Source organism: Suillus paluster (assembly GCF_016628075.1).
Source record: "Suillus paluster strain FC165 chromosome Unknown EDB91scaffold_3, whole genome shotgun sequence".
In the NCBI taxonomy this organism is placed as follows: domain Eukaryota; kingdom Fungi; phylum Basidiomycota; class Agaricomycetes; order Boletales; family Suillaceae; genus Suillus; species Suillus paluster.
This window is the reverse complement of record NW_024537563.1, coordinates 160,983-184,464: the sequence shown is the minus strand read 5'-3', so window position 1 is coordinate 184,464 and position 23,482 is coordinate 160,983. Positions and strand designations below refer to the sequence as shown.

At 49.1% G+C, this 23,482-nt stretch overlaps 9 protein-coding genes across 9 annotated transcripts; 5 read left to right on the top strand and 4 right to left on the bottom strand.

The window, feature by feature from the left end:
• Positions 1-1,332: 1,332 nt before the first annotated feature.
• EDB91DRAFT_405158 (cytochrome P450) lies at positions 1,333-3,540 on the top strand. The gene is made up of 6 exons (XM_041327148.1): positions 1,333-1,634; positions 1,690-2,052; positions 2,105-2,564; positions 2,612-3,007; positions 3,068-3,167; positions 3,220-3,540. The coding sequence occupies exons 1-6, from the start codon at positions 1,385-1,387 to the stop codon at positions 3,286-3,288; spliced, it is 1,638 nt and encodes a 545-aa protein (XP_041182906.1). The 5' UTR covers positions 1,333-1,384; the 3' UTR covers positions 3,289-3,540.
• Positions 3,541-3,791: 251 nt separating this feature from the next.
• Positions 3,792-4,614, top strand: EDB91DRAFT_1077316 (uncharacterized protein; the record flags this gene model as incomplete). The annotated part of the gene is made up of 2 exons (XM_041314925.1): positions 3,792-4,142; positions 4,213-4,614. 2 exons carry the CDS (start codon positions 3,792-3,794, stop codon positions 4,612-4,614), a joined length of 753 nt encoding a protein of 250 aa, XP_041182905.1.
• A 616-nt stretch (positions 4,615-5,230) lies between these two features.
• Positions 5,231-6,127, bottom strand: EDB91DRAFT_1098710 (uncharacterized protein). The gene has a single exon (XM_041317104.1). It carries the CDS (start codon positions 6,063-6,065, stop codon positions 5,523-5,525), a length of 543 nt encoding a protein of 180 aa, XP_041182904.1. The 5' UTR covers positions 6,066-6,127; the 3' UTR covers positions 5,231-5,522.
• An 838-nt stretch (positions 6,128-6,965) lies between these two features.
• Positions 6,966-8,142, bottom strand: EDB91DRAFT_1342999 (uncharacterized protein). The gene is made up of 2 exons (XM_041325766.1): positions 7,710-8,142; positions 6,966-7,652 (listed from the first exon to the last, which is right to left on the bottom strand). The coding sequence occupies exons 1-2, from the start codon at positions 8,028-8,030 to the stop codon at positions 7,287-7,289; spliced, it is 687 nt and encodes a 228-aa protein (XP_041182903.1). The 5' UTR covers positions 8,031-8,142; the 3' UTR covers positions 6,966-7,286.
• Positions 8,143-8,218: 76 nt separating this feature from the next.
• Positions 8,219-9,839, bottom strand: EDB91DRAFT_1098705 (prim-pol domain-containing protein). The gene is made up of 5 exons (XM_041317103.1): positions 9,511-9,839; positions 8,841-9,461; positions 8,559-8,793; positions 8,395-8,505; positions 8,219-8,338 (listed from the first exon to the last, which is right to left on the bottom strand). The coding sequence occupies exons 1-5, from the start codon at positions 9,766-9,768 to the stop codon at positions 8,325-8,327; spliced, it is 1,239 nt and encodes a 412-aa protein (XP_041182902.1). The 5' UTR covers positions 9,769-9,839; the 3' UTR covers positions 8,219-8,324.
• A 1,461-nt stretch (positions 9,840-11,300) lies between these two features.
• Positions 11,301-11,996, top strand: EDB91DRAFT_1043230 (uncharacterized protein; the record flags this gene model as incomplete). The annotated part of the gene is made up of 4 exons (XM_041313050.1): positions 11,301-11,459; positions 11,517-11,652; positions 11,709-11,750; positions 11,806-11,996. 4 exons carry the CDS (start codon positions 11,301-11,303, stop codon positions 11,994-11,996), a joined length of 528 nt encoding a protein of 175 aa, XP_041182901.1.
• Positions 11,997-12,205: 209 nt separating this feature from the next.
• On the top strand, positions 12,206-14,705 carry EDB91DRAFT_405071 (uncharacterized protein). The gene is made up of 11 exons (XM_041327147.1): positions 12,206-12,573; positions 12,631-12,809; positions 12,874-12,957; positions 13,007-13,097; positions 13,150-13,237; positions 13,293-13,479; positions 13,539-13,860; positions 13,916-14,016; positions 14,068-14,293; positions 14,348-14,541; positions 14,600-14,705. Exons 1-11 carry the CDS (start codon positions 12,504-12,506, stop codon positions 14,681-14,683), a joined length of 1,626 nt encoding a protein of 541 aa, XP_041182900.1. The 5' UTR covers positions 12,206-12,503; the 3' UTR covers positions 14,684-14,705.
• An 87-nt stretch (positions 14,706-14,792) lies between these two features.
• On the bottom strand, positions 14,793-15,672 carry EDB91DRAFT_1333016 (uncharacterized protein). The gene is made up of 5 exons (XM_041325415.1): positions 15,491-15,672; positions 15,339-15,440; positions 15,212-15,285; positions 15,077-15,149; positions 14,793-15,025 (listed from the first exon to the last, which is right to left on the bottom strand). The coding sequence occupies exons 1-5, from the start codon at positions 15,623-15,625 to the stop codon at positions 14,966-14,968; spliced, it is 444 nt and encodes a 147-aa protein (XP_041182899.1). The 5' UTR covers positions 15,626-15,672; the 3' UTR covers positions 14,793-14,965.
• Positions 15,673-21,637: 5,965 nt separating this feature from the next.
• EDB91DRAFT_1007677 (uncharacterized protein) lies at positions 21,638-22,602 on the top strand (the record flags this gene model as incomplete). The annotated part of the gene is made up of 3 exons (XM_041312354.1): positions 21,638-22,006; positions 22,169-22,335; positions 22,560-22,602. Coding segments are annotated over 3 exons (579 nt in total), but the record flags the coding sequence as incomplete, so codon positions are not given.
• Between the last annotated feature and the right edge of the window lie 880 nt (positions 22,603-23,482).

Here is a 23,482-nt window from a genome sequence, read left to right as displayed (position 1 = left end):
CTGCTGGAGAATATATGCGCGCGATAGGAAAGGCTGTCGAGGCGAGAGTCACGATTCAGAGCTGGGGGTATGGGTATGGGTTGATGTCTGCGCACCACAGGTTTACCCCTGCTATATAGTCATGCATCCTGTATCTAGCACTGAGCAGTGGGTGCAAGTACAAATACCATTGATTCATCCAGTATTTTAATGCCCTGGCTGGCTGGCTGAAGCTGAATCCGAGCAGCCGTGCATGCAGGATCAAGGCACTGTATGATTAATCAATATATATATATATATATTAATATACAATATACAAATATTAAACCTCACGAGGTCGCCCTATCGAGGATAGACCTAAAGTGAGTTCAGGCGAGCAGCGCATGAAGCGGGAGCTAGTAGAATAAATATATCTCAGGCTCTATGAAAAGACCTCAGTAAGAGCGGGTAAAGTACCTAGTAGAATAAATATCTAATGGTATGTTAGCTCTGTAGAATAACGCAAAAAATATATGAGACTTACATCTCAGGCTCTATGAAAAGACCTGAGATGTTCTAACGACTCATTCGGTCCTTTATAGTATGGATAGGATAGATAAGTAAATGATAAGTAAATTGTCCATTACTTAGAGATAGACATTCCAATATCAACGAGCCTCGGCCGACGTCGACGCATCACCTCGTCGTACTCACTGGTTGTGCTCGTACTGTTTCACTCTCATCTTCTACAGTCCGTCTTCCGTTTCCTTCGTCTCACCGGATTCCAACAAGACCATGGTTTCAGCTGGTATTGACGAGAGGGCGAAACCTTGACTCCCACATGGAGGGAATGCAACAAAACCGCCATGTCGACGCTGGTATCCAACGAAGGCGCTGACGTGGCTGAGACCTAACCGTAGGGTCAGGTTCTGCCCTCGTTTCAGACGGCTGAAATTTTTGATAACACACAGTGTTGCCGATCAGTAGGGAAATAAGTGAATTTTCATCAATGACTTTGCTTCGAATGTGATTGCCTTTCATCAAATTTTATGCAAATGCGCTGTGTCGGAAATTCCTAATTTGGCTTTCAGCGGTTTAAAGACAAAATGGGGTTTGAAATGGGTTTTTATAATAGTCATCTTTGAAATTGCCATAGAAATGCGGTTGCAATCCTATGGCAATGGCCTTGCAATAGCTTACAATAGTACAGACACGTCGCAATTGGCTCGCGATATTAGCAAGAAAGTGTGTAAATCAATTTCAAGAACAGCTGATGTGAGGGGAGGTACCGAATAATCCCCTTTCCCGTATGTACATGAGCGCCCACCGTGACAATGTGAAATATATGAAAGACATTTTAATTGCATAGCTCCGCGTGAACAGGGTCCTTTCTTCGTCTCTTCAACGAAGGCTATTACAGTCAGAAATGTCGTCCGACTTGCTTACCGTCATCAAATCTCTCTTTCTCCCATTTGAAGACCTCAACTACCTTTCCGTTCTGTTGCTGGTCCCAGTACCCATCTTGTTGGCCCATGTGATTCCTTATCTCAGAGATCCTTACAACCAACGGAGCATACCAGGACCGTTGCTTGCACGTTTTTCCGATGTCTGGCTAGGTTGGGTAGCGAGTCAAGGTCACCGCTCAGACGTTGTACATCAGTTACACAAAAAATACGGTAGCCATTTCATCACTCGACCTATACGGGCTTCAGCTCACCTTACACCCTATAGGAACATTTGTCCGTCTTGCACCAAATCATGTCTCTATCGCCGACCCGGACGCACTGCAAATTGTATACGCACATGGAAACGGCACCCTCAAATCCAACTTTTATGACGCCTTCGTCTCCATTCACCGTGGTTTGTTCAATACTAGGAACCGCGCTGACCATGCGCGTAAGCGCAAGATCGTTTCTCATGTCTTTTCGCAAAAGAATGTCTTAGAGTTCGAGCCTTCTATCCGTCTCTATGTCGGCCAGTTCATGAATCAGTGGGACCGCTTGTTCGACGGAGCCCTGAAAACCCAGTCCGGCTCCGACGGAGAAGGTGGTTGGTTCGGCAAGGGAGGTCGTTTGTGGCTTGATTGTCTTCCATGTAAGTAATTGCCGCGTCTAAATTCCGTGGCACTCAGTGCCTGTCACATCAGGGTACAACTATCTGGCATTCGATATCATTGGCGACTTGGCATTCGGCTCACCGTTCGGAATGATCATAAACGCCAAGGACTCTGCACCTGTTGCTGTCTCCCAGAAAGATGTCATGAACTCTTACGGGTCACAGAATGAGTGTACATTCGTCGACATTCCCGCCGTTCAGATTCTTAATGATCGTGGAGAGTTCTCGGCTTCTATGGGCGCTCTACCTCCCGCGTGGCGACCTTGGGTCCGTCTGCTTCCCTGGTACCGCAAAGGTGGAATAGCCGTCAAGAATCTAGCTGGTCTTGCAGTCGCTGCTGTCGCCAAACGTTTTACTACTCCAACGGACCGCGTCGATCTCTTGAGTAAGCTGCAAGAGGGCCGCGATGATGAGGGCAATCTCATGGGCAGAGAAGAGCTCACTGCAGAAGCCCTCACTCAGCTTATTGCCGGTTCCGACACTACTTCCAAGTAAGTCTTCCAGCTAATCATGGTATCACCTTCCCCATTCCTCTCAGCTCGTCATGTGCCATCACATATTACCTCGCCGCCAATCCTCGTGTTCAAGACAAGCTCCAGAAGGAGCTTGACGATGCCCTCGGCAGTGAAGATGAATATGTTTCGACGTACGAACAGGTCAAACGTCTACCCTATCTGGAAGCAGTCATCAATGAAGCCTTACGCGTTCATTCGACATCTTCCTTGGGTCTTCCTCGTATCACTCCTGAAGGCGGCTTGACCATCCGAGATATTCACTTCCCCCAAGGCACTATTCTGAGCGTTCCAAGTTACACGATTCATAGGGACACCAAAGTGTGGGGAGAAGATGCGGATGTATTCCGTCCAGAAAGGTGGTTCGAGCGTGATAATGCCACTCTGCAAAAAGGCTTCAATCCGTTTTCCTACGGGCCCAGGTACACGTGTTTCATATCATATGATCACTGATCTGCTGATTTTAACTATCTAACTCTCAGAGCATGCGTGGGACGCAACCTTGCGTCTATGGAACTATTGATTATCATCTCATCTATTCTTCGACGCTACCAGTTTGTCCTGGCTGACCCGGATAAAGTGGTATGTTCCCTGAATGCTGGCCATATCACACGAACTCACTTCGGTGACCTAGTTTGAAACCCGGGAAGGCTTCCTGCGAAAGCCACTGGAGTGCCGGGTGGGAATCAAGCGTCGGCAGTGATGAAAACCTTAAGAGCACTCACGAGGCCTCGAGCTTTCATCACTTCCTCTGCTACTCTTTGTGTCGTTGTTCTGTTATTTCCTTGTACAATATCCTTCAACTGTAGCTGTGATAGGTGGATCGGGATACTTGTACCTTTACGGCGAATTCCCAATGTTTCTTATGGGCCCCTATGGGCTGATTCTATTATTGTTTTATCGGTCCAATCTTACCCTGAAAAGTGGAGTTCCGTGCATTAAAGGGTGCAGATCTATCACGGGACTCCCTTCCATTGGCGTTGTTCCCTGCTCGGCATGGCTCTCAGTACCTGCTCTCGCTCTCCACTGTGAGACCATCGTCCCCAAGGCACTGGAGACCAATATTGTGGGACGCACGCCTGCAGGTTCTTATATAACGGAGCCTGCAGCATGTCTTGAGGATATCACATCTAAGCCCGCCTCAAGGCTGCGTGCAGTGCCCTACTTCACCTGACTGACGGCCTCGCGCCATGCTAAGACTGCAACATGTCATCAACGAGCAGTCAAGCAAGCGTGTCTACCTCGCTCTCCCCACAACCTTCTAGCACAAACCATTCTAACAACAACAATGGGCCGCTGATGGGTGGTATTTTCACCATGAATGGATCACCCACGCTTGTGGTCGCTTTTCTGGCAATCGGGCTATTTACGGTGACCATGGCGGCCTTGTTCGGGTGGAAGAGGATGCACAGGGGGAGACTCATGGTACACCCTGTCAGGCCAGCTCCTCGCCCAGGAAAGAAACCGGTTGTGTTAGGAGAGAAACCTGCACTTTGGGAAATGTGGACACGAAGAGAAGAGGGGGTGATGATCGATACGAGATGGGAAAATATCACGGTGCGCCAAGTTCCGCAATCGGTGTGGATAAAACATAGGGCTCATTTGCTATTGGCTCGCCGATCCCTAGCCTTTTTGTGCCACGCTGTTCTGTCCAATAGAAGAATTGGTTTTGACAAAAAATGTCGAGCCACGACTTCGAAATTCTTCCCATTCATCTTTTACGATGAGGTCCGCTATCAGACAGTATTTCCGACCCACTCCGAATCCCACACCTCCACCTCCGCCAGAGCCTCCAGCGCATGAACTTGATTATATGTCTGAACGGCCTGGGTCAAGTGCTTTATTGCTGACGCAGGGCTCGTCCGTTGTGATGTCCTTCACGATCGCTATGCCGTCGCCTAGGAAGTGCGACACTGCTGCAAGCTCTCAAGCATCGGATCCAGGGTCTACGCCAGAGCTGTTCCATGATACGGAGTTGGGAGAGTACTGCATAGGGTCGATGGAGGTGTCATGCAGTAAAGATGGATGACGGAGCAGAGGACTTTATGGAAGTTTTCGGACTGCTTGGCCGCATCTTCGATTTCTTGTGTTCATTTGTCGAGATGATCGCATGCTGTAACTTATCTTAGATCTATGTATGGCACGGGGATACCTATTGCTTACTTATTAGTTCTGTATCCTTACGGACGTTAGAGGGATTTATGTAACACTTGCCTAGAAACGTCGGAGGCCCTTGACTGCTGAGTACGGTACTATACCCCTAGACCTAATACTACACGTTGAGTCCGGCGTATGGGCCTTCAATGAAACTTGAAGTTGAATGAACATAGACTCGTAGTACTAACCAGTCTGGACTGCCAGTCTTTGAGATGTTAGGACTCAGAGCTTGATGTAGTCACCACTCGACTTGTTCATGGCAGTACTTATACTACTTAGTACGCCATGCTGGTCACGAGCCTAGAACGAACAGCGCAGCCCAACTTTGGCCAGGCCTAGCTACCAGCGTCGTGATCACCATGTTACCGCCTCGACCCAGAACGCAAGTGCTTAGTACATAAAACCAGAAACATGGGGCCTGAGATTCATCTCGAAATGCATATGCAGTGCCTTGTCTCACTTCAGAATTCAATCAGATCACATCCAATTTCCGATCGTCAACCAGTTCATACTTTGAGAATTGTAATACTACGGTATACTTCAACGTTCAACGTTGACTCGGGTAACAATACAGGCAAGCCATAAGTACATGATTCGAAAGTGATACAAGCGATAACGGGATACGTAGGGCAAATGATATACAGATGATGATGGGACACTAACAACACAAACCCGATGTCGAACAGGAGGAGTCTGGCATAGTACAATAAACCTACAATTGAGCAAATTAGTTCATAATGAAATGCGCCACAGCACTGCGAGGAATATAGGGGGACACGGCTAGTAGACGCGGGGTCTGAAATGCCGTGACAGCGTGAGGACCACCTGCCACTGCTCTCTCCTCCTGACCAACGAGGTCAGTCCGGCAAACATGGTAGTTGAGAGCAGACAGTCTGTCCTGCTGACACCCACTAAGCGTGTGCGCTCGGGGTTCGAAGACGCCCTGCATCGCGCACGGTGTACATCTTCAATTCGACAGCGCTGCTTGAGCGACATGCTCTCCCACTCATGCATCTGCAGAAGGCGGTGGAGCGTCTCATAAATCGCTTCTAGCACATCCTGCACCGTCACCCCGGTGGGATTACGGGCTACAATCACCCATTCTGGGGATAAGAGGTCACAGACCAGGTGCAACTTTGGAAGAGGGGGATTAGTTGCAAACTGTGACAAGTGGGATGGCAACAGAGGCATATCTGCTATGTGTGCAGAACGCGCTGGATGGTAGCGCACGTCCCATTGTAGGGGAACTGGTACGTAATAGCGCTCCCCGGCGGGAGGACAAGTAATAAGGGGATTGAGCTTGACACCATGCGTGCGGGACATGGTGGGTGAAATGTGGAACGTAGTTTGGGAGGTTGCGGGAGGACATATTCAAGAAGAGTTTTTATACATGAACAAAAATTCCATACCTGGTATTGATGCCTCGCGGTGATCATGATCAGAGCCCCACTGCAGAATGCAAAATGCCGCAGTCGGTACCAACAGAATGTGACGTACTTGCCTCTTCAAAGAGCGCACCGCGCATTCTGTCCGAAACAGGTGACGCGTGAACGCGCCTTGTTTGAGTTTGACGTCTTCGTGTACCAGAAAGAGAAATAGCTATTAATGATCGTACGACATTCTTGTTGTAAGCACACCAGCCACACCACGTTCTGATGTTGGGTGTGTGAAGTGACAAATGGTTATGGCAGGCGCGGGGGAGAACAGGGGGGAACATGCTGTATTAGTGCGAGGAAGAGGAAGGCAGTGGAAGATACTCCACCGCCTCCTAGAAAGCGGTGTGGGGCATAGGCCGAGCGGAGTGGGGGGACACAAATACTCAGTGAAAACATGAATTTGCAAATGTCAAAGCCTAGCGCAAAGCGATTTCCCGTGCGAAAGGAGATAAACCGAATCTAAATGCGGTCGATAATGACGCACGTATGTATCACTGACATGCCTCGAGATTGATGGAAAAGTCACAGTCGAGTCAATGGATGCGGGTCCGACGTTACGCTCCGATAACATGAGGCTTTTGTGGAGAGAGATAAGTGGTGAATATCCGACGGCGCCGGCGCCGCCGTTTCCAAACAGGGGCGGACATGTTTCCCGTGGAGAAAGGAGAGAACGCCCATATAACTCATGAGTTCGGGGCAGAGTTACCTTGCAAGAACCGGTTCAAGAGAGCACGCGACCCTAGACAGACACTACTTGTTAGCAGGACCTATCAGATGATATCGTCTTGCTGTACGCGCCGCTGATGAGGACGTAAGCAAAAGGCGTTAAGGTTGTCAGGCCACAAAAATAACCATGCGACTACCCTAGGAAAGCTCTCAATAGCAGCAGCTGTCAACCCGTTTAACTGTGCGAACAACGAACAACAACCTGGTACTTGCGCCTCAAGTTTCAAGCATTGCAAGGCGGGCGAAGCGCAACCCAGAATAGCCAAGAGTCCAAGTCTATAATAGTGCAACAGTTAATATAAGTACCCTGGTAAGGCACGTCAAAGCAGAAAGATAACACGAAACACGTATCAATCGTAAAAAGGCAATACAAGCGCCACGACTACCGCGAGTCCAAGTCAGAGTACGAGTCCTGATAGTACACGCTCGTTGTCCCAATAACAATCTCATACAATGGTTCGTGCTTCTTCAATCCCACACCATTCGACGAAGGTAACAGCGGGTCTGGGGGTCGCGGCATAGCTATCAAGACCGAAACCTGAACGTCAGATTGATCCACCGGGAGCTCCACCCTCGAGTGATTCAAAAGTGGGGAGTCAGCCACTTGGGCTAGGGTGGGAGGACAAAAGAGATAGGTTATCTCGCGTGGTATGCGGTCAAGAACCTGACGTTTCCAGAAAGAAGTTCTTGGTGGTTGGCTGTTCAACAGCGGTGGCAATGGCATGTCGTACTTTTCTGCTGCTAGCGGCTGTGACGGTGAGAAGAGATCAGAAGGACCTATGTAATATTGAGAAATGGGCGCTACCTGCGTGTCACTCCATCGTGAACAGTCCTGACCTAGCAAAGCCCGTACATCCCACAGTGAAGGCTTCCGCATATCCCTCCTCTGCGAGGGGATATTGACCCGTAACATGTCATCGATCATCCGGCGCCGTATGACCAGACGATGCCATACGAGCCCACTGACCATGAACAGGCCAAAGAGGGACAAAACACTGACAAGGAAGCCAAAGAGTAGCGCTGAACCGCTATTCAATGAATTTCCATCACTTGTCGACGTCGAAGTGGGGGCGGACAATGACGTTGATGAGAGCTGCGAGTAATGATTCGTTGACGACGTAGTCATGGCTTTATTCAACGACGACACCTAGCGTGGAGGGGGGCATTCCCAAGGACAACAAGTGCATAAGTATGTAACATACAATGTTGAGCGTGAGCACGATAGTGCCCTCCGATCGGGATTGGTCAATGCATCCCACCCTTTGTCTTACTCTTATCAGGTTGTCACACGTGACATCACGCGTCACTCGCGGATGTTTTTTAAATGAAGAAACTACTGAGATCGTAGTTGTGATACAATACAACAGAGCAAACGATATTGTTACAATACTGTATGATAAGACACAAATGAATCTTTTTATCACCAGTTGAGATCTGGAGCGAAATGCCAGTAAATTTGGATGTCCCTAAAATACACCAAACCCACGTACCGCGTTGAAGCACAGGTTTTGCCCGTTCTCTCCTCCGGACATCATCCAAAATCCCCGCAACATGTCTGTCTAGCATGTCGACGTACTGCTTGAGACTCGTGTGCTCCCAATCTGAATCAGAATATGAGTGAAACCAACAGGCTCGTCACAAACAATGCACTCACTTGCACCCTCGCCTGCCTTGTCGAGTTCTTGAAGGAGCTGCATGACTGTGGGAACTGCATTAGGATCAAAATTGTCCACGCGGTTCGGGTCCACGGGGACGCAGACTCGACCGGTTTTAGGATGCACACAGAACGGTGCTTTAAGAAGATGGTTTCGGTGCTTGGATACTTCGGCGTCGAGGCGTGGATATGTATATTGCAGGATAATATCTTCCAGAGCAGCAAGATTTCGGACCTGTGAGGAGTCAGGAACGGCATGGATAGCGGGAGTGAGGGACATACACCCGTACCCTTCACCTCAGCCTTCAGCTCGTCCCACTTCTTTGACGATTTGATGTCAGGCTGCTTCTCCCAGCGCTGCTCGAGGGTCTCAACGATTTTCTTGTCCGGGACGAGTTTAAGCAGTGCCCGCCAGCCGTCCTCAGATAAGAAGCATTCTTGGTCATCCAACAGTGGATACCACATCCTACTCCCTTCATCGCGCGCGTGCCACAGAGAAGGTGGCAGTTCTCCCGCGTGGTTCTTGGTGACGATGCCTCTCACATTCACCTTTTTGGCCATCTCCTTACCCCCCTCTATCACAGTAAGCGCCCCAACCACGGCTCTACGTAGTTCGTCGGTAAGCCCCATGGCCTCGTCGTCGCTGACCCACAAATGGATACCTCGACGACCCGAGTACACCCATAACAATTGGTGATACCCAAATTGCGTACGCAAGGCCGTGTCGAGTACGCGCACAGCGTTGGCGATGAATGCCCAGCAGCGCTTGCATATTCCTGCGGAGGTGCAGCATGTGCGCACGCTATCATAATCAGTCATATCGATATCGAATACCAGCTCGCGCTTCAGCGGAGTGAAGAGCTTCCCCGACTTTACAGACCGTGCCAGTTTCCGCTCACTTGGCTTTCAATTCGTCAGCGCGAGCGTTAGGCAAATCGATGGATGAACTCACCCGAGATGAGTACATGGGCCCGATCTCGAAACGCGTCGGATTGAGTGCGCACACCTGCTTCTTGAGTTCTTCTGCGTTTGCAAAGCAGTTGTAACGTAGATACACATCTCCCTGGAGAGTAAATGCGAATTCGCGGTTTGTAAATAAATCTTTTGGCGTGTGCTCTTGGTTGAGCCAGGTGAAGATGGATTTGAACGGGTACAGCATGCGGTAGAACTGAAGCATCACCTCCGGTGATGTCTCTGCAGAGTCGGTCATTGTTGAAAGAAGGGACAGTAAGTAAGTTTTCTGTTGATATCGATCACGGTGGTCTTAACGATAGATGAGACTCTCTTGACGCGGTTGCGTGACAAAAGACACGTGAGGAAGCGTCACGCGTGTATTAAGTCACACACTGGCATAAGTAATGCAAGTCTCAGTTTGCCCGAAAGCAACTTCACGTCTTGCATATTCATATCAATTGGATGCGAATTTACAAACGAATGTATACAATTAATGTGTACTTCATATGCGACATTTGTTCCTATTGCGATGCGAGACGTTGAAAGCAACCAACATAGAGTCACATACAGTGATCTTCAAGACGTGACCTAGTTTCTTTGCAGTTGCGCAGTCACTGATTTGATCCGCTACAGAAGCGGAAGTCGAAGTCGAAGCTTCGCTATCATGGGCGGAATGCGCAGTGGCGAGTATTTTCCAGTGTTCAGTGTACAAGTAGCTGCCACGTACCTTATGCACGAGAAGCTGAAACGCATAAATCGTGTGTCCAAGGATGTGTTGGATTTCATTACCATAGCGGCATTCACCAGTCTGTTATTGATAGTATTGGCCTCGTTGGGCAACGTCCCAGCGGCCTCCCGCAGTCATCAAGTGCCTGTTAGGTCACATGGACGTAGGTCAACCTGCGATTGAAGGTCTTAAGCGACGAGTTTCTGCGACGTCTCGCAGCGGCACGAATATGACGTTGTAAGGAGCTGCTGCGATCCTTGTCCAGGATCTTCGCTTCGATGATATGAAGGTGAGAAGGTGAGAAGGTCCTAATGATCCTACTATCTAGGAATGTTGCGCTGGATGAGATTACGTCGTCAAATGTACTGGCCTATATCAATCCTGCGAGAAAACCACATACCCTCGCGTTCTCGAAGATTATCATTGAAGGGCATCAGAACTTCCACCAGAATGGTAGTGTGGTGGTGCAAGCCATAACGAAGGGAGTGAACGGCCTCACGAAGGGTACGGGGAGTGATGTGGTTGCATGCGGTGTATTGGCCTGAAGTGTGTGACCAAGATTCAAAAGTATGCACGGCGGTATTGCTTGCCGACTTGAACATTTCCTTGGAAGGTCACAACGACAACGTGAGTCCTCAGTCCTAGGTTTACTACTGTATCATCTGTGTCATCACCTGCTCCGAGTAAGGAGCGGAATTGGAGAGAAAATTCGAAGGGTGGATGCACCAGCGCGAGTTCGACATAGGGATGATTAAGAGTTGGAAAAACCGTACGGAAGAGCTAGCTGAGAGGATACGCGCCAGTGTGTAGTTGGGGAACTATGTAGTCCTGCATTCTATGCTCCTTGAGGAACTGGTCTTACTAGAAGTGACGTCGGTGAATTTGTATTCGATTTAGCAGTGCGCGGACGTGACAACATGGCTAGGTCCAAGGCATGGCAGGCGGCGGCGGCGACGCGTCTGTGGCTGAATTTGTCCTAGGCTAGCCAACGCCGCCACTGATCGATAATGTCTGTCCCTGAAGCACAGACACAGCAAAATGACTTGACATCCACGGAAGATATGCAGAGCGTAGAGGTTGTCGACGAAGAGCCCGCAAACGAATCGAGCTCAGGTGCGCTGACCAAGAAACGAAAAGACAAGGAGCCGCAGCGTGAGCGCGAGCTGGGGAAGTCAATATTGCCATTCTCAAGAGTGCAGAAGATAATCAAAGCGGACAAGGTGCGTTTTTATAAAGGACCACGATCAAGGAGTATACAGTGTCATTCAGCATTGCAGGAACTTCCAATAGTCGCGCGCGATGCGACTTTCGTAATCTCACTTGCCACCGAGGAGTTCATTAGAAGACTTTCAGAGGCATGCCAGAAGCTTGCAGAGCGGGAGAAGAGAGCAACTGTGCAACAGAAGGATGTCGGTGCGTCTGGGGCGTGTCATTTCTATACTTCGTTTCTCAGTTTCGTTCTCTCATAGCAAGTGTAGTGCGGCGAGCAGAGGAATTCATGTTCCTCGAGGGTATGTTGCTCCTCGCCGTGATCATCTCCTTCTTTTTTCATAGCTTCGCATGTAGAGATCATCGCTTTTCAACCCACGGAACCGCCGCAGAATCGCAAGCCTAAGGCATTGCAGAATGCGGAGAGTCAGAGTGAACCAACGATGCTTGATAGGTTCGTTACTCGAGGAGAAGAGAGTCATGACCTGGATAATCCAACCCCTGCGGATATTGTGACGGACGAAGATGGGACAATGTATGCAGGATAAATAATCTATGGGGGTAAGAATCCTCGCCCCGATTCTTTTTGAAGACAGAACTACTCAGGAACCCTGACGAACGGAAGTCTACGGAAGTACATTCCCTCACCTTTGAGATCATTACATGATCAAGGGTGTTTGTGTATTTGTCACTCATAGTTGATGCAGTACTTGACTACTGTGAATGTTTCTCAAATCCATGCGCAACCACTGGGGACGGGTAACCTCTTGCGTGGGCGTGTCAGAGCGATCTTCATCACGGCGTCACCAAATGTGGTGTGCGGCTTCCATGGTCGCAGCTAACCAGATCTGCATTCACACCACACACCGCCCATTGACACGCTCAGTGACCACTATTCACAGCACTAAGTTACGTCTATATATACCCCGTGACGATCCTTTCTTGCTCAACACTTTCTCATTTTCTTGTCCGTTCTAACTGTTCTCTCCCTTTCTGTCTCCCTTCTCAAGCTTGTAACTATCCTTCCACATCTTTCTTACCGTAAACTATATAACATGACTATTGTACTTACTCCTTACTGGTCGCCCGACGAGGGCATCCAGAAGCTCAAGATGGAAGGTCGGGGTGCGTTTAGTCTAACCCATTTATACTCACCTCGCGCTGAATCTTTACTGTCTTCAGCTAAAGCCCTGGCTGTGCCAGGCCTCGCCCCACCAGCTTTCAGTGTAAAAGCTCAGTTGGATCGTACCCTCCTCCAATTGCGTTCCAAGTTATCCCCGATCGAGAAATATAGCTTCCTCGCGCAACTCAAGCAAGCAGATGTTGAGGCCTTTTACAAGCTATGCCTCGAGAACATGCCGGTATGATTGTGCCCGTGTCAGAGTCTGGAAATCACAAATGACTATCTTGCGTACATATACATAGGAGATCACACCTATAATCTACACACCAACTGTCGGTGACGCATGTCTACAGTACTCAAAAAATTACAGACACCCCGAGGGTTTGGTATGAATTCAATCATCTCCTCGATCTCCTTCTCTTAATGGAGCTGCAGTTCATCTCTCTCAAGGATAAAGGCAAAATTGGGAACATTCTGCGCAACTGGCCCCTTGTGAACGAGGCTCGGATCAGCGTTGTAACGGATGGTCCGTGTCACCCCATTTTATCAGATGATCGGTGCTTGATAACATGCACCAGGTTCGCGCATCCTTGGGCTTGGTGACCTTGGTGTAAATGGGATGCCCATTGCTGTTGGCAAATTATCTCTTTACGTCGCCGGTGCTGGGTGCGTACGCCCCCAGTCTTAAGTATTCGTGTGACCTCCGACTAATAGACTTTAGCATCCGTCCGTCGTCCACTCTCCCCATCACGCTTGACCTCGGAACCGAGAACTCCGGTAATCTTTCTGACCCCCTGTACCTCGGCCTGCGCCAGCGCCGACCGTCTGGAGCGGAATATGATGCCTTCATGGATGAGTTCGTCACTGAGATGAGACGTGTCTACCCCAAGGTTTTGGTGCAATTCGAGGTTCGTACCCATCCTTCAACTTTTCATTCTGCAGATATGAACGCCCTAGTGGACGATAGGATTTCTCCACCGACCATGCATTCTCCTACCTTGCGCGTTTCCGGAATAGTCTCCCGTTGTTCAACGACGACATCCAAGGTACCGGTGCTGTTGTCCTCGCGGGGTTGCTTTCCGCTGCACGACTGGTGCCCATCCCGCGCAATGAACATAGAATCTTGCTCTTTGGCGCAGGAAGCGCTAGTGTAGGCGTCGCTAAGCAGCTTATGAGCTTCTTCACACTCGCTGGGATGAGCGAGGAAGAAGCCAGGCGTCAGATCTGGCTCGTCGATTCGAAGGGACTCGTGTACGTCGGCAGGGAAGAGGTCGCTGACTATAAAATGTGTATGCTTTGTATTCATTTGGAAGGATGATTCACACTTGACAAGCTACGCCGCAGATTTCGCAAGGAGGCATTACACAGGTCTTCCAATGAAGGACCTCACAGAAATCGTCAAGTTCGTGAAGCCAACTGCACTTCTTGGTCTCTCAACCATCACGGTATGATGCAAACCTATATTCCTATTCACTGTCGTGCTCACTCTCCTTCAGGGTGCTTTTACCCCAGAAGTCATCCGTGTCATGTCGCAGAACACGTCCCGTCCCATCATCTTCCCTCTCTCCAACCCCGTTCATCTCTCAGAGTGCACCTTCGCCGAGGCCCTGACACACAGTAACGGCACCGCCATCTTTGCGAGTGGTTCGCCGTTTGGAAGCGAGGTAATTGGTGGCGTCAGGAGGGAACCGGGCCAGGGTAATAATATGTACATCTTCCCCGGTAAGTTATCTTTCTCGTTCTATGCTTGTGTCTGAGCTAACTGCTGAATCTTAGGGCTTGGTTTGGGTGCGATACTGTGCCGCGCCAAGAGCGTAACGGACAGTATGGTAGAAGCATCTGCACTCGGATTGGCGGGCTCTCTTTCGTGGGATGAACGGGCACTGGAACTCGTATACCCCCGTATCGAGCGCATCAGGGAGATCAGTGCAGACATCGCTGTCAAGGTCATACGTGCAGCGCAGAGAGCGGTATGTCTAGTTGGCTACGAGCCTAACAAGCAGTCAGAGGCTGAAAATAAATTTCTAGTGCGTGGACAACTCAACTGATCTGAAAAGAATGAATGACACGCGCTTGTTAGAGTTTGTCAAGAGCAAGATGTGGAGCCCGTAGTGCTACAAGGACATCTGTGCAGTATCGTTTGTATTACCTTTGCGGGGTGCGCCTGCAATCCGAACTGAACTTTTCCTGACGAGTGCGACAACCACAGTACAGAGTAGCACCAAGAAAATGCCGGGCTGTTTCAATGCATGCTAATCAAGGTAATTCACTCAAGACAACAGAGCTACACACGCCATTGGGGAAAGCAAGGCGGATTTGTTCAAAGGTCTGCAGTACTTTGACTACAGATAATACACGATAAACGGAAAAATGATCACTTCGTTATTAAGTACATCAGAACACAGGTATCAACTTCCATTCCCCTCCAGGAAGCAAGATATTGTTAAGAGTGACCTGTGTGCCTTCCGTGAGTGGCGATGAACAAATATTGACATCAAGACCTACAGGGCAGCCATCCTGGTCATTGTGGAGGTGCCAGCCATTGAAAAAATCAATGGAATATTTGGAATCCTCCACCCTAGAATGTAGGACTTAAGGTTAATCCTATACCAGGAGTTGCTAGTCACTGGGAGCACGTACATGAAAGCGTCTGTGACCGTCGGGAGCTTGACCAGACGGAACCATGAAGCCTCGTCACTGTAAACCAACATGCCCTTATAGGACCAGAGTCAGTAGGAGTTGCGCACATCGAATAAAGTACACTTGCCTCCTCGCCGAGAGCAATGTATTTTCCTTCTTCCCCCGGGTAAGAACCCTGCACGCCTTGGAACGTCACCATGCCGGTTGATGGATCGTGCTTGACTTTCCACTACGTGTCTGATCAGCAGCAGCAAGGTAGTAAACTAGAACCCGACGCACGGTTTGCGTGCCACCGATGATTTTCTGGTTGCCAACGATAGTAGTGCCATCTTGACCTCCTACGGAAACGAACTGCCCCTGCCACCGGATACTCTCAATCTTGTATTGGACGGGAAGGATGATTTTATCAGACATGGTTAAAATTCAGATGAATGTGTTTATGAGGAGAGTAGGAGAATGCTGGGTGACGAGACCTTGGAGTCGCCTTTTATATGATCTCTATCACGGAACGGCGAAAGGGAGAGTATGTACATAAAGAGCGATACGTTACAACTTACATGTGTACCATTCCGCTATTAGTGGTGCGCCGGGTCTGGATTTAGATGGCTGGGGTCGGGACTTCGCGTAGGTCTGAGCCAGGCCAGGGCTCAGGTTCAGGGGTTCAGGACGAGGGGGGAGGGGAGCAGAAGCGATGGGAGCGCTGCTGTAATGAACCGAGGCATGATTGCAAACGTACCTCTATAGCCGATTCTGCCGTACACCGTTCATACGGACCTTGGATTGTCCTTCATAACCTTATCCACCTGAGCCCCCCCGCGAACAGGGCCATGTCCAACATATGGTCTATGTACGAGCCCAAAGGACAATAAATTGATTTTTTAAAATAAATATAAAATAAAAATAAACCTTATCCACCTGATCCAGCAAGAACTATTAAGCAGAGAGTAAAGGTAACAATTCTTCTCAGGTTATAGGTCTGGCTAGGGGTTAGCGCCGCTGAAGTGGACCGCACAACAAGTATATGATATTGATGAAAACACATGCATCAAACGTTGAGCATCTAACGTCACCTTACCTGAATACAACTCGAATTCAAGACCTTCATACTATCATTATATGACCGCCCCTGATTGAGCCCAGACTAGTCTCCCATAGGCAGACCAAATAGAATGAAGATAGTTGAGACTAACCAACCATGGGATTCAGCAAAACTGACCTCACCAGATGCAACTAGGACGTCCGGTGCGTACGTGGTGGCACCAGCGATGGACCGATCACTATTCCTAGTCAATGTTCACATACTTATGAATCAGATACTTACCACAGTGATACAAAGCTTCTACTGCCTCGTATTACTCGATCGGTCTGTGAGCATTTCCCGAAGCTTCAGACACCACTCTCAGTACCTCATAGATATATTCTTATTCAGGTCCAACATCAGGCCTCAGGGATGGGAGATGCAGAGACGATGCCCAATCAAAATAACGACGATTATCGAAGCTCTGCTGCAGGGAGTCCAGCACTCACACATAAACATCGGGGACATGCACATACCGCTGATCCAATTTCGGCAACTTCGCCTCCTGGACCTAGAGCCCATGGCAGCAACAACTCACTAGTCCTTGGCAGGCCTCAAATGTCACATGTCATCACCAACAATTAGATCTTTCGGAACGTTCAAAAATATGGAAAGTAGCAAGACTCAAGAGTGATCAGCTTCTCAGTACAAAAAAGGCGTTTGTTTGGATTTCCCCCTGTCACTGCCAGACCCCCAATCACCTAGTACTCAAGCATTTGGTAACTTGGTTGCTCCGTTCTTTACTCTTGCTATTACCCCCCCTCCCTATCCACGTTTCCCCACCCTGCGACTTGGTACCAAAATCACAGTATTGCGCTACTGCCACTGCAAAATATCACGCCGCTACCCATCATCTTAGCTCGACATCGATATCATCTACCTCAACTTTCACGTCGCAACCAATGCCCGCTCTTTTGCGCTGCCTTCACCTATGGAACGGCCGCCACTGCGCAGGGCATTCTGCACTTCGGCCTAAAACCGTTACCGCCCTTCCACTACCGTGATCGAACTAGCTCTAATAGACGGCTTCGACTGGACTACTGCCCTCCTTCAATGGTCGAGCGCACTTCGTGGGGCGGCGCCTGTCGGCTCTCTGCTTCCTTTCCCGGAAGCGGAACTTCAATGTGCAGCGTAGCCCACTCGTCACTGTGTTTTGTAATTCAATCAATAAATTACATTGAATTCTCTTGACCGATGTACGAGCAGCCTGTACATGAGCGTGGACAGGCAAATTGTCTTTAAAGTTCAAGGCTTGTTCAGGTAGGAGAGTATCCAGGACCAGTGCAGACAGCTGGAGGTTGCGGCAGCCAGGCTGTTGGTTGCGTCGTCGCGGTCAATATCGCAGGACATGTACGGGCGAGCGGACGAAGATGAGGATACTAGATATGTCAACGACTGCGTTAGGGATCTAGTGCCCGAACTGACGTGCTGGCCGCAATGGAAGGACAATTGAAAATTTACAAATATCGTTCAGGGTTTTTGAGCGCTGGAAGCGGGAAGTAGTGCTCGAATTCATTTCCTGACCATGGATCTAGGTCATCAAGCAAAGGAAGCTCGAGGACATCCTCACGCTCGTTCAAAGTCGATCTAATCAGTTTGATAGATATTATTTATAGGGCAGACCACGCAAGATTATATAAATGGCCCGGGGAATTGAGGACTAGGATGCAAGCAAGGCGGCTTTGTTCAAAGGTGTTTGATTACAAATAGTACACGATAAACGGAAAAATGATCACTTCGTTATTCAGTACATCAGAAAACAGGTGTCAACTTCCATTCCCCTCCTGGAAGCAAGACATTGTTAAGAGTGACCTGTATGCCTCGTGAGCGGGGACAGACGCTCAAATATTGACATCAAGACCTACAGGGCAGCCATCCTGGTTATTGTGGAGGTGCCAGCCATTGTGATATTTGGCATCCTCCACCCTAAAATGTGAGACTTAATGTCGGTCCTGTGCCAAGAGTCGCTAATCACTGAGAGCACGTACATAAAAGTGTCCAGGCCCGTCGGGACTCTGACCAGGCGGAACCATGACGCCTCTTCACTGTAAACCAATATGCCCTTATGGAAACGAGTCAGTATGAGTTGCACACATCAAGAAAGGACAGTAATCTTGCCTCTTTGCCGACAGCAATGTATTTTCCTTCCCCCGGGTACGGATGCACGCCTTGGAACGTTACCATGCCGGTTGAAGGATTGTTCTTGACTTTCCACTACACGTCTGATCAGCAGCAGCAAGACAGGAGACTAGAGTCCGACTCACAATTTGCGTGCCACCGATGTTGTGCTTGTTGCCAACGATGGTAGTGCCATGTTCGCCTCCCACGGAAACTAACTGCCCCTCCCACCGGGCACTCTCAATCCTGTATTGGACGGGAAGGACAAATTGATCAGACATGGTCAAAAAAGCAGATGAATATGTGTTTGTGAGGAAGGTAGGAGAATGGTAGGTAACGAACCTTGGAGTCGTCTTTTATTCCTGCCAAATGATCTCTATCACGGAACAAGAAAAGGGGGAGTACGTACATCAGGAGTGATGTGTTACCTGTCACGATTAGATCCGCTCGCTAATAGTGATGCGCCGGGCCTGGCTCAGGCCTGGACCTGGGCTTGGGCAGGGCTTGGGTTATGGCTCAGGCCGGGGCTCAGGTCAGGGTACAGGAGTCAAGCCAGGGTTTATATATCAAAAACGACATCTTGCCAATCCTCAAATTAACTTCGCACCGAGAGCAGGAGTCATGAGAGGTAGCGGGAAGGTAATGAGGTGCTGAAAGGTGGGCATGAGGCAGTTGTAGACGCAATTGGGCGTAGTTAGATGCTGAGGTGTTAGAGGACTTTGGAGGATTGTGAGGTTGGCTGTAGTTTGGCGGCGGCATCTGCTGAGCCAGGCCCCTTAGCAGATTTTCTGCGGAAACGATGCAAACTCAGAGACGCACCAGTCTTCTCTAAACAGGCCTATCAGCGCCCGTCGAGCGCCCAGTTCCAAATGAGTGTTCTTGGCATCGCCTGCAAGCGCGAATCTGAGCTCACTTGGCGCTCACAGCGGGCTTACTCTTGCCCTCTCCCATCATCTGGTGTTACGGTCACACTGCCTGGGTCCTACACAGATTAGTATCAAAAAACGGCAGCATGCCTCACCCATAACGAGGGCCTTCGAATGTTCAATGCTTATGGCACGCAACATGCACAGCAATTGTTTCTCGCTTGCGACTCAGGACTATACAGTAGCAAAGTTCTCGCCTTCTTCGGATGTATGAGAGTCAGGCCAAGAAACTGTTCGAATGATCAGCAGCGGTCTCTGCTGAGTCATCGTCAGAGTGCAAGCGCCGAATAGTCTCGAACCAATGTTGATCGTGTGTTAAAAGTTTTTCATCAGTCATAAATCGTGCGACCTCTGCATCTTGATGCTCGTCAAACACATCGAGCGTCGAACGACCACCAGTCCTCTGATACGAATTCAGTAAAACATCGCATGCAGAGTCCGGGAATAAAAACCACGAAACTAGTAGTAGCAAGCTTTTTCCGAATCAATATAGCTTCTACGAATTAGAAGAAGGTCATGAGTACTCCCTGAACCGATCCAGCCTAGAATACCTATACGTGATATGCGTCAGTAGCCAACACCTGAGAAATCGAGAATGCGAGGCAATTGATTAACTTTTTCTCCAAGGTGGATTCTGTAAGACATCAGGGAGTTCGGGGAGTTGAGCAGTTGATGAAAATACATCCATAGGGCTTCAGGATCGGTTGTTACCGAAAACCTTCATATTATTACTATATGGACTATAGTAAACCCTAGACCAGCAAACCTACGAACTAACCATGAGATTCAGCGCCAAAAATAACCTACTAGGCCAAACTCACCACGCAACTATGACGTTTAGTGCGTGTGTGCACCGACAATCGATTGCAATTCCTCGTTAATCACATACCACCGTAATACAAAGCTTCTACTGCCTCATATTGCTCGGTCTGTGAGCCTGCCCGAAGCTTCAGATACCACTGCCAGTGCCTCACGGATTGGATATGCAGAGACGATGCCCAATCAGATTAACGACAATTGTTATAGCGTTGTTGAATCCCTGCATGGTCCACACTCGCGCATAAACGTCTCCACAAGGTCACATAGATCGACCACATGCGCATGTCGCTGATCCAATTTTGGCAACTTCGCCTCCTGGTCCTGGAGCTAACAGTCAGCAACAACTCAGTAGTCCTCAAACGTCATTGCCAACAATAGATCATTCGGAACGGTTCCAAAATCACCAAATGAAAAATATTATGGATCGACATGGTGATCTTGAACACGTTGAGCTGAAGGTGGAAAAATGGCGTTAGTAGCTGTTCTAGATCCGGTGGCGATATTAGAGGTCCTAATTAGTTATCGGTATGAACTGCGAATGGAATCAAATTACCTGACAGAAACACCTTAAAAGGAATGGAATCGTCATTCAATTTGCGAGGCAAAGGGCATTAACTTAATGCGCAGCGAGTGTGTTTTTCCAGGATTCAAGACGATGTCATACCTCGCAGGAGCTGAAGCTGAATGATGGCAAAACGCTCATCTCAGCAGGTCGTGGAGGCATATACCAGGTAGGAGGAAAGAAGATCGAAGAACTGATTGGGTTGGCGTCATGAGAAGAAGGGTGAGAGTGGAGAATATAGTTTCCAGAAAAGGAAAATGACGTAGAGGGAGGGTACCCTGTTTTTGTCGGTGTGGAGCACCCGTGTAATGAAACAGACACCCAGCAACACTGCAACAGCAAGAAACGTTAGGTTATTCTGGTTCCTAATTTACAATACCCGTAAATTTGCTTTCCTGATTTTCTCGCAGGTCGAGCTCGCTGTTCTCCACGTCCTCCGCGCATTTCCCAACCTGGTAAAACACTCGACTACGATCAATTTTGTAGCAGCCGACGCGTTACGCGGGCGATAAAGCCGCGACTCATCGCGAAGACCATACCCTAAAATAAATAAACCCAAGTCAACCATACCCTTGCAGCCGTACTAGCGCCTTCCACTCCAGATGGCGTCTCTCTCTGTACGTCCATCCATTTGCCTTCTCTTTCTTTCAGTCTTCCACTATTGTCTAGGTGCTAATGCCTTTTTTATCCAACTCTCCCCTTCACATCTCGCAACAGGATTCCTCTGCTCGTTTTACCTCCGAGCCTCCAGGTCCCACAAATGATGACATTGAGGCTATCATTCAAATGGCTACATCTTCTAGCAAATCTCAGGATTGCCGCCAGTCGGTCTCCCTACGAGACACCCGCACTCAGTTGTTCATTGGAAATGTATGAAGTCTTGGCCCTCCTGAATCCTAATCAACCCTGACCGGACATTGCAGCTCCCGTATCGTGTCCGTTGGCAGGACCTTAAGGATCTTTTTCGTCGCGCAGGCACCGTCTTGCGTGCTGACGTATCACTAGGTCCTGATAATCGTTCACGAGGCTATGGTACTGTCCTCCTGGCCACCGCAGAGGATGCGGGAAGGGCAATCGACATGTTAAATGGATATTGCTGGCAGAACAGAGTCCTGGAAGTGCGCCCCGACAGGCTTGGCGCAAGTGTCGATGAAATGGGCGCGAGTCTCGCAATGAGAGGCGTAAATGGGCACCCATCAGCTTTTCCACCTGCAGGCAATATATACGATGAAATTACATTTGGACAGGATCTCGTAGGTGGCACTGGAATGAAAACACTCTTTGTGGGTAATGTGAGTCTGTCAATCTTCTTACCTGTTTATTCTTTCCCTCCTCCATTGGTTCTTTCCCCTTGCGTATGATCATTGTATGGGATTGTACATATATGTGTCATTATGATTTTCTTCTTGATTTGCAGCACCCAAAGTCATTTTCTCACCCTTCTTCCACTTCAGCTTCCTTTCCACATCCAATGGCAGGATTTAAAGGACCTGTTCCGTGCTGCGGGTGCTGTTGCTCGAGCAGATGTTACCCTGGGCCCTGACGGGCGCTCCCGCGGGTTCGGAACCGTCAACTTTGTTACGGAGGATGGTGCTGAGCGAGCGCGGAGGATGTTTGATGGGTACGTGACAGCCTTCTATATAATGTGCGATGTGCCATACGAGCGCGTGCACGCACATTATTTCACGCATACGCATTTATCCTTTGTTCAAATTTTGACCTCAAAATCTCGTATTTCTGTGCCGTTGCGCGGCGCCACCATTCACCTGGCTGATATATTCATTTTACTCGTGCTGTACCATCCGATTCTAGATCATTTGCTGATCGTTCGTGATTATATTTCAGGTATGAATTCAATGGACGACCACTGAAGGTCCACTACGATAGATTCTCGCCATCTGCAGCTCCGGTACCTCTTGTTGGCGCACAACCACCAGTCACACCCACTCTATCGCAGTATGATGCTCTTGCATCTCATTTGCAATCCACACAACTCGAGTCCCATCAGTTGGGACGCCATCAAAATGAACATTTACCTCACCACACACTGGATGGGTTGTCGCATCCGCAGCTAGAATCTTTAATCCGCCCCCAGCTGGATTCGCTTAGACGTGTTGATATAGATTCACTAACATCATCTCAACTAGAAGTTCTGTTAATCCGTGCGAACGCGCCGTCGAGCTCTCGTTCCTCCAACCCTTCTCTCGCTTCAAGCCCCCTTACTTCCGCCTCCCTCACCTCCACCTCACCTGCACTCCTACACACGCAGTCCCTTGCGCCGACAGCAATTCATTCACTAGCACCCACACCCACACATCCTCATTCGTTGACGAGTTCACCTCATTTAGGATTCACAAACACTAACTCGACGAGCTTCGCTCCCCTCAGCCTACCTCTGGGTACCGACACATTTAACATCAAGTTGCCCTCACACTCGGGTGTTGGAAAAAATGTTGATTTGCTCAGCTTGACGCTAAACACAGATATGAAACTCGGGAGCGACATACATCCACTATCATCAAATAAGTCACGAACGTCAAGCTCCAGCTCACCACGTCCAAGCGTCTCCGCTGGCTCTTCACAAGCGCAGAGCTATATCACGACTTCGTCGGGGTCATCACGGCCAAGCCTTAGCACGGCATCGTCATTTGCTGATGACATGAGCTTCTCGCAACGGCCGTCGTTTGGTATATCGCAGTCCCAGCGACCGTCGTTCAGCTCTTCGACATCCCAACGACCCAGCTTTAGCTCCACGACCCAGCGCCCTT

Coding starts and splice junctions, on each gene's coding strand:
- EDB91DRAFT_1342999 (XM_041325766.1), bottom strand. CDS start 8,030: ATGACTACGTCGTCAACGAATCATTACTCGCAGCTCTCATCAACGTCA. Junction 7,653..7,709: donor CACGATGGAGTGACACGCAG/GTAGCGCCCATT, acceptor TCACCGTCACAG/CCGCTAGCAGCAGAAAAGTA.
- EDB91DRAFT_1333016 (XM_041325415.1), bottom strand. CDS start 15,625: ATGTCTGATAAAATCATCCTTCCCGTCCAATACAAGATTGAGAGTATC. Junction 15,441..15,490: donor TCATCGGTGGCACGCAAACC/GTGCGTCGGGTT, acceptor TCAGACACGTAG/TGGAAAGTCAAGCACGATCC. Junction 15,150..15,211: donor ACGGTCACAGACGCTTTCAT/GTACGTGCTCCC, acceptor CCTACATTCTAG/GGTGGAGGATTCCAAATATT.
- EDB91DRAFT_1098705 (XM_041317103.1), bottom strand. CDS start 9,768: ATGACCGACTCTGCAGAGACATCACCGGAGGTGATGCTTCAGTTCTAC. Junction 8,794..8,840: donor CTGAGGTGAAGGGTACGGGT/GTATGTCCCTCA, acceptor GACTCCTCACAG/GTCCGAAATCTTGCTGCTCT. Junction 8,506..8,558: donor CAAGGCAGGCGAGGGTGCAA/GTGAGTGCATTG, acceptor ATTCTGATTCAG/ATTGGGAGCACACGAGTCTC.
- EDB91DRAFT_1098710 (XM_041317104.1), bottom strand. CDS start 6,065: ATGTCCCGCACGCATGGTGTCAAGCTCAATCCCCTTATTACTTGTCCT.
- EDB91DRAFT_405158 (XM_041327148.1), top strand. CDS start 1,385: ATGTCGTCCGACTTGCTTACCGTCATCAAATCTCTCTTTCTCCCATTT. Junction 1,635..1,689: donor TCAGTTACACAAAAAATACG/GTAGCCATTTCA, acceptor TACACCCTATAG/GAACATTTGTCCGTCTTGCA. Junction 3,008..3,067: donor CCGTTTTCCTACGGGCCCAG/GTACACGTGTTT, acceptor TCTAACTCTCAG/AGCATGCGTGGGACGCAACC.
- EDB91DRAFT_405071 (XM_041327147.1), top strand. CDS start 12,504: ATGACTATTGTACTTACTCCTTACTGGTCGCCCGACGAGGGCATCCAG. Junction 13,480..13,538: donor AGGTTTTGGTGCAATTCGAG/GTTCGTACCCAT, acceptor AGTGGACGATAG/GATTTCTCCACCGACCATGC. Junction 14,294..14,347: donor TAATATGTACATCTTCCCCG/GTAAGTTATCTT, acceptor GCTGAATCTTAG/GGCTTGGTTTGGGTGCGATA.